At 39.2% G+C, this 12,932-nt stretch overlaps 1 protein-coding gene across 3 annotated transcripts in view; it reads right to left on the bottom strand.

The window, feature by feature from the left end:
* Positions 1–3,788: 3,788 nt before the first annotated feature.
* The window catches only part of LOC127449667 (protein TANC1-like), a 134,001-nt gene continuing 124,857 nt past the window's right edge, over positions 3,789–12,932 (bottom strand). For all 3 annotated transcript variants that reach the window (XM_051713219.1, XM_051713220.1, XM_051713221.1), the window contains 7 exons: positions 11,300–11,475; positions 11,073–11,205; positions 9,013–9,042; positions 8,834–8,925; positions 8,145–8,291; positions 7,109–7,209; positions 3,789–5,809 (listed from right to left, as the gene is read on the bottom strand). In XM_051713219.1, the coding sequence (XP_051569179.1) occupies positions 4,573–5,809; positions 7,109–7,209; positions 8,145–8,291; positions 8,834–8,925; positions 9,013–9,042; positions 11,073–11,205; positions 11,300–11,475 (1,916 nt within the window). In that variant the 3' untranslated portion in view covers positions 3,789–4,572. The remainder of the gene's footprint in view (positions 5,810–7,108; positions 7,210–8,144; positions 8,292–8,833; positions 8,926–9,012; positions 9,043–11,072; positions 11,206–11,299; positions 11,476–12,932) is intronic.

The following is a 12,932-nucleotide window of genomic DNA, read 5'->3' as shown; positions in this document are numbered from 1 at the left end:
TTGCATATAAGTCTTTAAGGCCCAGCATCAAAAATAAAATGACAAAAATCACATTATTGTGTCTTCAATTGTCCCATTTTCCACCCTGTGTTTACTGAACGTCTATTGACACTTAAATTCAGATCTTACCTTTCTGTTAGAACAGCTGCATTGAGATCAGTTGATGATACCAGTCTACTGAGATTAGATGTGTTTGGGTGGTGTGTGAGTGATTTATTTGCTTTCAGAGTCCCTGGGTCTGAGAAGCCGAAGGATTTGAAGATGGCTCCTGTCTCTAACGGCACTCCTGACAAGTATCTTTGTCCAAACATGCACAAGATCATGAAGGACCCAGTGATCACTGCAGGTGAGTGTGGTAGCCTGTCTATCACAGGACATGATAAAAAAAATACTTTCTTATACAGATTTTTTTCCTTTTTTCTTTTCCTCCAAACTACATCATTTTGTACCTGTGTTAGTGCATTCAAATCCTTGTTTGATCTTGCTGCATGAGTGTGAGATAGGTGCAAGTGAGCTTATATAATCAGCTCTGTTTTCAGTTTGTTTGCTATTATAGGAATAGGCCTCTCAAGCTGTCAAGTTTTCTGTCTGCGGATGGCTACTCATACAAACGGGAGGCCATCGAGAGCTGGATCACCACGAAGAGTCGCACCAGCCCTTGGACTAACCTGCCCATGCAGACCACCCTTCTGACACCCAGTCACACCCTGAAAATGGCAATTTGTCGTTGGACCACTAGCTGGTGATTTCCATCTTTACTCTGCAGAGTATCCCAGATAATACTGACCCCAGTTCAGTTAGGCCTGTAAGACTTACCAGTAAGCTCACTGTAATTAAGGTCTGTAGATCTACCAAGACTCCTGATCAGAATTCTCTCTTGAACTAGATAACCTAAGCTAGAAGCATTAGACATTTCAGGGGCTGATTTACGATATGTTGGGATATAGACCTCTGCCTGCTGTATTAGATCTTAAACCTTTTAGGTGCACTTAGTAATTTAAATGTTTATGATGATCTGGCAGATATGGCAGTTGTCTCTGACACCTGGCGGTGTGGATGCAGAAACATGTAAAAGCAGCAGTTTTCAGTTACTGATGCCTTTGTTGAAATGCAATATCCACAGTTATTTATTCTATGTCTGATAATAGAGTGGTTATGGAGATAAAGTGAGTTTGTATATTGCCTGTAATGTGATTTCAATGTGGCGGCATGTCAAATAAAACAGCTTTTATTAGGGTACTGATATGACTTTAATATTGTTAAAACTTACTGAGTGCACCATTAACATAAAAAGATGTCTTGGTTCTTGACTTAAGCTCAAGTTCTGCCTTAATGCTGTGCAGTAAGAGAGGTTCAACCTGTCATCCATCAGAAAATTGATGGTAGTTATGCAGTAGTCCCATGCAGATTAAAGAGTAAGTGGTCCATAATATTCAGCCTAAAACTCTAAATGAGTTCTCCATCAGGAACTCAGCAGAGCGTTGAGTGGCCTTAACCATCATAACAAGTGTTTATCAGCCCTTTTCTGTTAAGTAGGGGCCAGTTTGCTGGCATAATTATGTTTCTAGCACATAATTACGATTCCTCCTGCAGCTGTTCTCTATCTTCCAACGTGAATCCCAGGACAGAATAGAGGTGAAATTCTTCAATTAATTCAGTTTTTCAGGATAAGCCTTACTTCAGGTACAATTTGTACACTGCTACTCGTACTCTAAAAGGTTAACTGTATGTGCCATGTATCATATATATATTAGAGATTTTTCTTTGTCTACATACTGTAGCTTTAAACTCTTCAATTTAGAAATAATAACAGAATGATACCATTTATTAGTGGATGTTCATTGTAACCAATTCAGTGTCTGTCTACCCATTTCATGGCTTTACTATGTAGCTTATTTAGAACACTTTTTAAGACCTGTCTGAACACTTTCAGTCAGAACAGTTTCAGCATTGGACATTTGCCTGTATGAGCCATTGGGTGTTTGATGCTTTGATAAACCTGCTGAGATTGAAAGCCAGCTGGCTGTTTTGGCATGAGATTAATTTTACGATTATTTAGCATCACTATTATTGCTCGGGGTTAGGGTTTAATCCTGATTATTAAACTATGGCATGTAACTAGTCCCGCACCATTTGTGCCAAAATATGGTATATCATGCAGCTTATCAAGAGGTGCGTAATTACGTTCCTTAATGATAAAACCTACGATTGTTACGTGGCGGACAATAAAATTACCAAACTTGCGATTTTTACTTGCTGGATATTAAAAATGCCCAAACGTACAATTTTTAGCTGGCGGATGATTAAAAATGATCAAACTTTTGATTCTTGCCTGGTGTATTATAAAAATGATCAAACTTGCAATTTTTACTGGTAGGCAATTAAAAAGGACCAAACTTGTGATTTTTAGATGGCGGATGACAAAAATGACCAAACTTTTGATTTTACCTGGTGTACGATAAAAATTATCAAACTTGCCATTTTTAATAGTGGACAATTAAAAAGGACCAAACCTGTGATTTTTACCTGGCAGATGATAAAAATGCCTAAACGTAAAATTTTTAGGTGGTGGACAATTAAAAATGACCAAACTAGCAATTTTTACCTGCCAGACGATATATTGACCAAGTTTGCGATTTTTACCTAGTAGACGATAGAATGACAAAACTTGGGACAATTTTTACCTGGCGGATGACATAAATGCCAAACTTTTGATTTTTACCTGGTGTACGATAAAAATGATCAAACTTGTGATTTTTAGCTGGCGGATGATAAAAATGACCAAACTTACAATTTTGAGCTGCTGGATGATTAAAATTGACCAAACTAGTTATTTTTACCTGCCAGACGGTATATTGACCAAGTTTGTGATTTTTATCTAGTGGACAATAAAATTACCGAACTTGAGAAGATTTTTACCTGGCGGACAACAAAATGGCCAAACTTATGATTTTTACCTGGTGTACGATTAAAAATGATCAAACTTGTGATTTTTACTGCCGGACAATTAAAAAGGATCAAACTTCAATTTTTTGCTAGCAGATGACAAAAATGCCCAAATGTAAAAATTTTAGCTGGCGGACGATTAAATATTTTCAAACTAGCAATTTGTTTCCTGTCAGAGGATTTATTGACCAAGTTTGCGATTTTTACCTAGTGGACGATAAAATGACCAATCTTGGGACAATTTTTGCCTGGCGGACGACATAATGGCCAAACTTTTGATTTTTACCTGGTATACGATAAAAATGATCAAACTTGTGATTTTTGGCTGGCGGATGATAAAAATGACCATACGTAAAAATTTTCCCTGCCATAAAATGACCAAACTAGTGATTTTTACCTGCCAGTCGATGTATTGACCAAGTTTGGGATTTTTACCTAGTGGACGATAAAATGACCAAAGTTGGGACGATTTTCATCTGGCGAACGGCATAATGGCCAAACTTGCGATTTTTACCTGCTGGATTATATAAATAACCAAACTTATGATTTTTACTGGTGGACAATCAAAAAGGACCAAACGTGTGATTTTTTACCTGGCAGACGACATAATAGCCAAACTTGCAATTATTGCCTGGGGGTGATAAAAATGACCAAACTTTTTATTTTTACCTGGCGGAGGATAAAACTAGTGAGAAAATTCCATAGACCTTTAATGAGGACCTGAGCCATATTTTCAGCTCTATTGACGTGGATCAGTAAGCAACAAACTAGCAATTATTCAGAACGATAGTAAACCTAGAAAAATGTAATAAACTACAATAACTTAAATCTTAAATGGGTGGTTTATTGTTGTATATGATGCTGAAATATTCAAATACAACACATGACAGCCCTATACATGAAATCAATTGCAAATAATGTACATATGAAATAACATCTATGTCCTCTAAGAAACCTGAATATGGTTCACCGTAACATGCATGTAAACCTAGAGTTTCCTTTATACAGTTCTTCTCAATCTCACAATCATAGTGGTATTTCATAATATACAGTATAGCTGTGCAAAAATAACTAATATATAAAATATAATATTGTTTTAATCAGACAACCAAGCCATAAATAAATTAGTTCAAACAGTGAGCAGGTAAGGAGAAATGCATTAAGAAAAACACGCTTCACCCCAGACACACACATACACACACACACTCAATCACACACATCACCATTCAAACGGACACAAACAGCAGATGCATTTGAATACACACAGTACCTGTCCACAATCCTACTGTACGAAAAAGTCGTCATCTTTGTAGACGTCTTACATCCTTACCAAAGTCTAAAGTCAGGTCATGTATCTTCATACATACACTAATAAATCATCTGAATTGTAATTTTGCAGATGCAGCGTTACATTTTAAAAAATGTGGTTCAATACCTCTGAAGCTGTAATTGTAAACACAAATGAAAGACAATCTGTTCCTTACATTTGTGTGTATGCACTTATTTAGAGTGCTTCAAATTACTTAGTTCTGTCTTCAATTCTAACTGACTCAAATGACAATGCAGAGTCCCTATATTTATAAGTCTGTAAATAATTTTGTGCTTTACATAAGTCTGAGTTTGTAGCTACACATTGGACTCGATGAAGGAGCGTTTGGGTTTGATGGAGCTGATCAGGATGGGGTTGTCCCGGGCCAGGCTGGCCTGCTTGTGCTTGGTCTCGTTGTAGTGCTGCTGGAGGGGGTTACTGTCCTTGTATCCAGGCCCAGAAGGATGAAACTTGTCCTGGTGAAACTCAGTCATGTGTGTGCTGTTATGAATGGGCTCTTGACAAGTGCTCATTTTAGTGTACAAGAGGTCACCGGTTAGTCCCTGTGAGTGCTTGTTCATGACAACACCCACGTTGTGACCTACAAGCCCTTCTGTCATGAGTCCTTGCCAGCCGTAACCAGACACCAGGTTGCTATGGTGACCTTGATGTTGCTGTTGCTGCTGGAAACGTGCAGTCTTGTCAATGATGCCCATAAAGGGGCGTGGCTTATGCTCAAGTTGCCTTGTGGCCTTGTCAGGAGCGTTGGCCACAGAGTGGCGTACACGGGTGTTATCGCTCAGATTTCCGCTGGAGGAGCTGGACACTCGCATGCTGCTGCTCCTGCAAAACTCCCTGGGCTCAACGCTGCCCTCTATAGACAGAGATGACTTCTCTGAATGACTCTCTCTGATACCACCTAAAGGGCCCCTCTCGACGCTATGCTCCGAGCTCATGTGACTGATGTCAATGCAGGGCCCTGCTCGAAGCGAGTTGGGACGGTGGCGGCTTGGCATGGGGCTGGAACCGGCGCTCTGTGCCGTCCTGCCTTCGGCATGTAGTGAGCTGCTGTACTCGCGGTTTTTCATGCTTTGAGCCTGTCTGGATGGGAGACGTCTGTGGGCGGTCCGTCCGGGGGCAGCCGCGGAGACAGCAGACTGGGCATCTGATACCGCCAGGCCCAGAGAATCAGGCAAGGTGCGGCTCAGCTGCCAGCTCTCATTCCTCTTCTCTTGCCGAGAGGTTTCTTGCTCAAGCCTGTCCTCCTCCTCATCTGCCTGCAACATGTTAATGCTGAGGCTGTCTGGGCTTTTCTCCAAACTCTCAATGTCCTGTTCATCATCGTCGTCATCATCTTCTTCTTCCTCATCATTATAATCATCGTGGTCTTCCTCATGGTGTGAGGGATTGCTGTGAGAAGGAGGGTGTTTGGAACCCTGGTGCTGCAGGTGTTGGCACTCTTCCTCCACACGTGCCAGTAGACGTCGGATTTCTCTGTTACTGGGACACAGACGGGCGGCTTCATAGAGATCAGCCAATGCTGCTGCAAACTGCCTGAGAGACAGAGCGATAAGGAGCATAAAGAACTGTAAAACACATCCTTCTGGAATAATTCTGCCCAATAAATATCTATTAAATAATGACTTGGTGAACTGCCTCGTTGACTGCTGCCTAATGGCCAACTGTGTAAAATGTATCCTTAACTGAAACAGGATTGTTAAAGGTATAGTTCACCCAAAAATGAAAATTCTCTCATCATTTACTCACTCTCATGCCATCCCAGATGTGTATGACTTTTTTTCTTCTGCAGAACACAAATTAAGATTTTTAGAAATATATTGACACTCCAAAAAGCACAAAGGCATCATAAAAGTAATCCATACGACAGTGTTTTTATCCATATCTTCAAAAGTGACATGAAAGGTGTGGGTGAGAAACAGATCAATGTTTAAGTTCTTTTTTGCTAGAAATTCTTCTATCTGCCCAGTAGGGGGTGATATGCATGAAGAATGTGAATCACCAAAAACACAAGAAGAAAAATGTGAAAGTTAAAGTGGAGATTGACTGAGCAGGGAGGAGAATTAAAGTAAAAATTGACTTAAATATTGATCTGTTTCTCACCCTCACGTATCATATCGCTTCTGAAGATATGGATTTAACCTCTGGAGTCTTATGGATTACTTTTATGCTGCCTTATGTGATTTTTGGAGCTTCGAAATGTTGGCACATATTCACTTGCATTGTATGGACCAAAAAATCTTCTTTTGTGTACAGCAGAGGAAAGTCATACACATCTGGGATTGCATGAGGGTGAGTAAATGATGAGAGAATTTTCATTTTTGGGTGAACTATCCCTTTAACCAAACTAAAACTCAAGTAACTCATTGGAACTTATTTAATGTCAACTTTTTAATACACCAGTCACATGCACCGTGCAAGTCTTTGTCTCAGTTATAAACAAAATACACTGAAACAGAAAGTGTTAACAGTAGTTCCACCTTGTGAAATTCTATTAGTGCAAAGTTTATAGTATACAGTAAATTACATCTCTCCTATCATTATTGCTTAATTCAAAAGTAATTTCACACAAGAGACATTTTCTTTCACACACAACAGGACAAGTTGTCTGATGTGTTTTTACACCACATTTTGACAGGAAATAATTGGTGAATGTCCGTGTGCAGATAATTGATTTTATCGGTCGATACATGGGTACATCTCTAATTTAATGTTTTAATAAGCACAAAAATCCATACCATTTCTTATCCATGCTTTTCAATACTGAATAAAAAATATAATTTCTCTCGGTTCTGTCCGCAATCTTTGTTCAATTGAATCATGGAGGTTTCCTACCTGCTGCTCCTCTTGGCTCTGGCACGGGCATAAAATGCCTCATAGGACTTGGGCTTGAGCTCAAGAGCCTTGGTGGCAAACTCCTCAGCCATGCCATAATCCTGTCAAGAACAAGAGTGAAAGTAGAGAGGGTGAGCAAAAGTAAGGAGAGAAAACAGGAGGCCTAATCAAGTTCGACTCTGCCTAAACTAGATATGTGAGAACGTTTAGTGCCATTATGGCAGCAAGACTGCATCCTGGCAGAGATCTGCGCATACCAAGGGGCTGGTTTGACTTGGTCACGTTCTAACCCTGTCCCTCATTCTGCTCTCCCGCATGAATCTGTAATCAGGAGACACTCTTTGCAATAGAGATGGAGGTCAGAGTTTCAATCAGGAGCTGCAACTGCCAGCCGTAATGAGGCACTTTAAATGTTTAATGGTGGCAGATCCTATTAAAATAACCATTAGAAATCACATTTCCAGGATGGCTGTGTAATTAGGAAACACGTACCATGAAATATAGTGACTCTATCTCTCTCTCTCTCTCTCACGCTCTCATATTCTGCTGCCTAACTGCACTCAAAACACTTGAATGAACAGCATGTGAGGCTCTTGTTTTGAACTCAGACCAACAATTAGAGTTATAACGGTGGAGAAGATTAGTGTGTATGTGACCTATATGAAGTGACTAGCTATTTCATTTACTGAATGCTATTTGTTAATGCACTTTGGCCTTCATGTAAATTCTGCAAAGTTTTGGGAATTGTTTATTTGCGGGAGTCAATCCCCAAGAATGGGATTAAGCACTCAGAAGATGAGTGACAGCTCATTGTGTTTAGTCACAGTATGTACTGTGTTTGGCCTTTGATTCAAACAGAATTCATACAGATTCATATTTATATAGATTCAGATAGAGCAGATTGAACAATGTCTTGGTTTTCAGAGAAGCGCTGGTTAAATATTCTGATCCAGAGCAACATGTCATGTACCTTTCTTTTGCTAAAAACCCTTTGACCTCTGTCTACTGAAGTCGTGTGTCTATTTATGTAACGTACATTGGTTTTGCGGCGGCAGCGGGACAGGTTGAGATACAGGGAAACTCTGAGCTCCCTAAATGCCTTCAGGTCTTCCCCGAAACCTTCCCTCGGAAACTTCCTGAGTGCATACTGATACCTCTGTGCTGCTTCCTTCATCTTTCCTTTCTGAGAAAGACATAGATGGAGAGGACAAAGAAATGAGTATTAGAGAAAGAGCTCAGTTTTTAAAATGTCTCAGATGAACTTCATGTTCTTGCATTTTAACCATAGTTGTAGTAAAACCATAGTTAAGATGGGTAAAACCATGGATCAGGGTTCCAACACCTGTTTGCTAATGACTTAAAAAAAAAAAAAATATTATAGATACTGCACTTACAAAGAGTAATTTCTAGCCAATGAAACATGTTAGAGCTCAGCATAACAAAGAAATTATATTCACTATAGCCATTTCCATGACTTACCATGATTTTTAAAGATTTTTCCCAGGCCTGGACATCATAATTTTAAACTTCTGATATTTCCATAAAAGTGTGAGCCCTGATGAATGGCTCCTACCATGGTTAGATTAATGTCTCTATGGTTTCATAGAATCCACACTGTATAGATGCTACATTTATACCTGTACAGATATTACATTTATTCTCTAACTCAAAATTTATACTAAAGCTATCCTATTTGCTGAACACAAACTCTTTGCAGTGGCTGACCTTATAAAGCAGGTTTCCTTCCTCCATGAGTCTCTGCAGAAGTATGATGAGGATGTCAGGTTTGGAGGTGGCCATGGCCCAGGCAGCATTACCTACAAGAGAGAAAGAGAGACAACAGTTCTGACAGACGATCCTGCCCAACAGACTCACCCAGAGTATGGATTTCCAAAAGAATGTACCTGATCGCTCATAAGGAGATGTTCTGCAGCCTTTGGCAGTGATTTAGTGACAGCAGTAGAGAAAGAAAGGGAAAATAGAGAAAAAGAGATAAAGAATATATGCAAGAAAAATAAATCAGGAAGAACAGAGATTGATTGTGCAGACTGACTTTGTATATAAATGGTAAACTTAAGCTATAAGGTAATCTCCATCTAGCACAATTCACAACAGCATACGCACAAGGTCTATGATATAGCATAGCCTTGAGTGCCTTAATTTATATTATACAGTAAACGATTACAACCTATTTAAAATGTGCAATCCTTCTACTTGAAGATATAGTCTCTGACATGTAAACTAAGCTCAACTGTTGGCCTCTACGAGTGCTGTGAAGTGATATACACAGTAGCTTTCTTTTGTAATAGCTGTTCCTATACTGTGCATTTTGGAATGACTGGAACACTGTATTGACCAATCAGCTGTTTAATATTGAAATACAGATTAAAACTGCAGCAGCATTACTAAGGACTAACTTTAAAGGGTTAGTTCACCCAAAAATGAACATTCTCTCATCATTTACTCACCCTCATGTCATCTCAGATGTGTATGACTTTCTTTCTTCTGCAGAACACAAATGAAGATTTTTAGAAGAATATCTCAGCTCTGTAGGTCCATGCAATGCAAGTGAATGGTGATCAGACCTTTGCAGCTCCAAAAATCATCTAAAGTAAACATAAAAGTAATCCTCCATGTTAAATCCATGTCTTCTGAAGTGATATGATAGGTGTGAGTGAGAAACACAACAATATTTAAGTCCTTTTTTAGTCTAAATCTCCACTTTAACTTTCAGATGTGAAAATGAAACTATACAGGCATCACATGTGACTTTCAGAAGTAAAAGTGAAACTGGAGATTTAGAGTAAAAAAGGACTAAATTATTGTTTTGTTTCTCACCCCCACCTATTATATCGCTTCTGAAGATATGGATTTAACCACTGGAGTCAGATGGATTACTGTTATGTTTACTTTGTGATATTTAGAGCTACAAATGTCTGATCACCATTCACTTGCATTGTAAGGACCAACAGAGCTGAGATTTTCTTCTAAAAATCTTAATTTGTGTTCTGCTGAAGAAAGAAAGTCATATACATCTGGGACGGCATGAGGGTGAATAAATGATGAGAGAATTTGCATTTTTAGGAGAGCTATCCCTTTAAGAGAACTGCAGTAACAAATGGAAAAAGCATTCATTGGCAGATTTTCTAAAATAGCAATCTTCTTGAGATGGTTTGGATGAGGCCTTGGCATCTAAAAATGGAAACTAGGTCTTTTTGCTTGGCCTGCAATATTATTTGCGTAGCGAAGGAAAACGAGCAAGCAAAACAAATTCTACCCTTGATATTGCTCCTTTCCAGTGGCTAACTGGAAATCTCAGCAAATGTCAATTTGAACCATGGGTCTGTGAGGTTATTTTTCAGTGGTTATGGACCTTGAACAACAGCAGGAGATTTTTCTCTCCAATCCACCCTTGCCTTTTCTAAACCATTGCTAGCATGCAGAAAAGACAAATCACACCACAACGTCATTAAAATGCGTCTACTAAATGTCTAGCAAAGCCATCAGCAACCTCAGACTGGCAGAGACAGTAGCTGTTTCAAATGTAATTAGACGTTTTTAAACTGGAAGGAGAATCTGTTCTCCTATGGTATGCACTCAGTGACTTTGGGTACAAAGCTGATTGAACTTTCCTATAAAAGTCTTTGCCCTGACGCAGAGTGTGAATGACAGTCCCATACATCATCAGCGTCCTACTTAACTCTGGGCTAACAGTCGTGCGTGACTCTGAGCTGCGAATATGGCCTGGTTTCAATAACATTTAGGACTCAGCAAAGAAACGCTTACGCTTTCAATCTCCAAGAAAAGGGGAGAACAAATGGAACTCATGGCCACATTCTAGATTTAGACTGGACGAGCCCCTCCTGAGAACCTGACTCTGAAGATCTAGATTCTGGAGGGCGGCACGGAACCCAGGAGACGTATAAAGAATATGTGTGTCACAATGTTCTGAGGTAAGACTCACCCAGTTTAGCCCCTTTCTTCAGCAGAGTGACCACGACTGAGGTGTTTCTGCTCCCGATGGCCCGGTCCAGAGGCCTCATGCCACTGTAGTCTGTGTGTTCCATCGCCGCCCCGCACTCCACCAGGTAATGCACCTGAATACAGACCACAGAATTATGTTGCATCCAAGCGTCCACATGTTGCATACGCAGAAGTCCAGTGTGTTTGAGAGAGGTTATCTCAGCTTACGATGTCAGCGTCTCCGTAAAACGAAGCCAGATCCAGTGGGGTTCGTCCGTGCTTATCTGTGTGGTCGATCTGAGCCCCTCTCTCCACCAGAAACTCCACCACTTTCTTCTGGCCTTTCAAACACCCCCACCCCAGTGGAGTCAAACCTTCTTTATCCACTGCTGTCATACAAGCTCCTGCAAAAACAACCAAACACTATTCACCCATTTGACAAACTGATCAGCAAGACCCAGGTGGAATCTGTTGACTCTCTTTACATTTTCTGTGTCAGGGGATAGTCAGTGTTGGGTGTAATCTAATTTCAAATTAGTGTAACACATTAAATGTAAAATTCTTGTAATCAGATTACGGTCACTGACTTTCACTTAAAGGAATATTCTGGGTTCAATACAAGTTAAGCTCAGTCGACAGCTTTTGTGGCATAATGTTGATTACCACAAACATTTATTTAGACTCGTCCCTCCTTTTCTTTAAAAAAAAAGAGGGAAGGAGTGCATAAAATAATTTAGATACGGGTCAGGAGCTTCAGTTAATGCTCACATCAACCATCAGAATGGGGAAAAATGTGATCTCAGTGATTTGGACCGTGGTGTGATTGTTGGTGCCAAATGGGCTGGTTTGAGTATTTCAGTAACTGCTGATCTCCTGGGATTTTTACACACAACAGTCTCTAGAATTTACTCAGTATTCTGCCAAAAAAAAACAAAAAACAAAAAAAAAAAACATCCAGTGAGTGGCAGTTCTGTAGACGGAAATGTCTTGTTGATGAGAGAGGTCAATAGAGAATGGCCAGACTGGTTTGAGCTGACAAAGTCTACAGTAACTCAGATAACCACTCTGTACAATTGTGGTGAGAAGAATATAATCTCAGAATGCACAACATGTCGAAACTTGAGATGGATGGGCTACAAAAGTAGAAGACCAAGTTGGGCACTTTACTAGGATCATAGTGTTCCTAATAAAGTGCTTGATGAGTGTAAAGTTTTTATGTATTAATTAATGTAAAGTTCCTGTAGCTCAGCTGGTAGAGCATGGCTCTAGCAATGGCAAGATCATGAGTTCAAATCCCAAAGAACACAAACTGACAAACTGATAAAAATTAATAACTTGAATGCACTGTAAGTCGCTTTGGATAAAAGCGTCTGTGAAATGCATAAATGTACATGTCAAATAATGAGTAATTTGTAGTGGATTACTTTTTTTGAATAACTTACCCAACACTGGGGGGCATTGTTATTATTATTATTATTTAGATTTTGGGAGGAAATTGGCAGTGTTATTGTTAACAAAAAAATGTAATTAAATAATTTTTGTTACCTGAAATAAAAATAAAAACCTAACACAATTAGAAAAGCTGAAACTAAAATAGATTTATCTATTTTAGATGACTCCAAACTAAAATACAAACCAAAATGAAATTAATAATAAAATTAAATACAATAATTTTAGCTTTGCAGTTGTTTTTGATAAAACTGTATAACCCACCTTCATTAAACATCATACTAGATGACCATGAGAAATTTAAATGGCGTCAACATACTGTATCCAAATTATATCAGTAAATGCATTAACTTTGAAAGCCCTAATACTAAAATAAAAACTAAATATATTAGTGTTGGGTTCGAGTCCACCT

This window comes from Myxocyprinus asiaticus, chromosome 12, assembly GCF_019703515.2.
Source record: "Myxocyprinus asiaticus isolate MX2 ecotype Aquarium Trade chromosome 12, UBuf_Myxa_2, whole genome shotgun sequence".
Taxonomy (NCBI): Eukaryota; Metazoa; Chordata; class Actinopteri; order Cypriniformes; family Catostomidae; genus Myxocyprinus; species Myxocyprinus asiaticus.
Note: the sequence above shows the minus strand (reverse complement) of the source record. Positions and strands in the feature narration are given on the sequence as shown.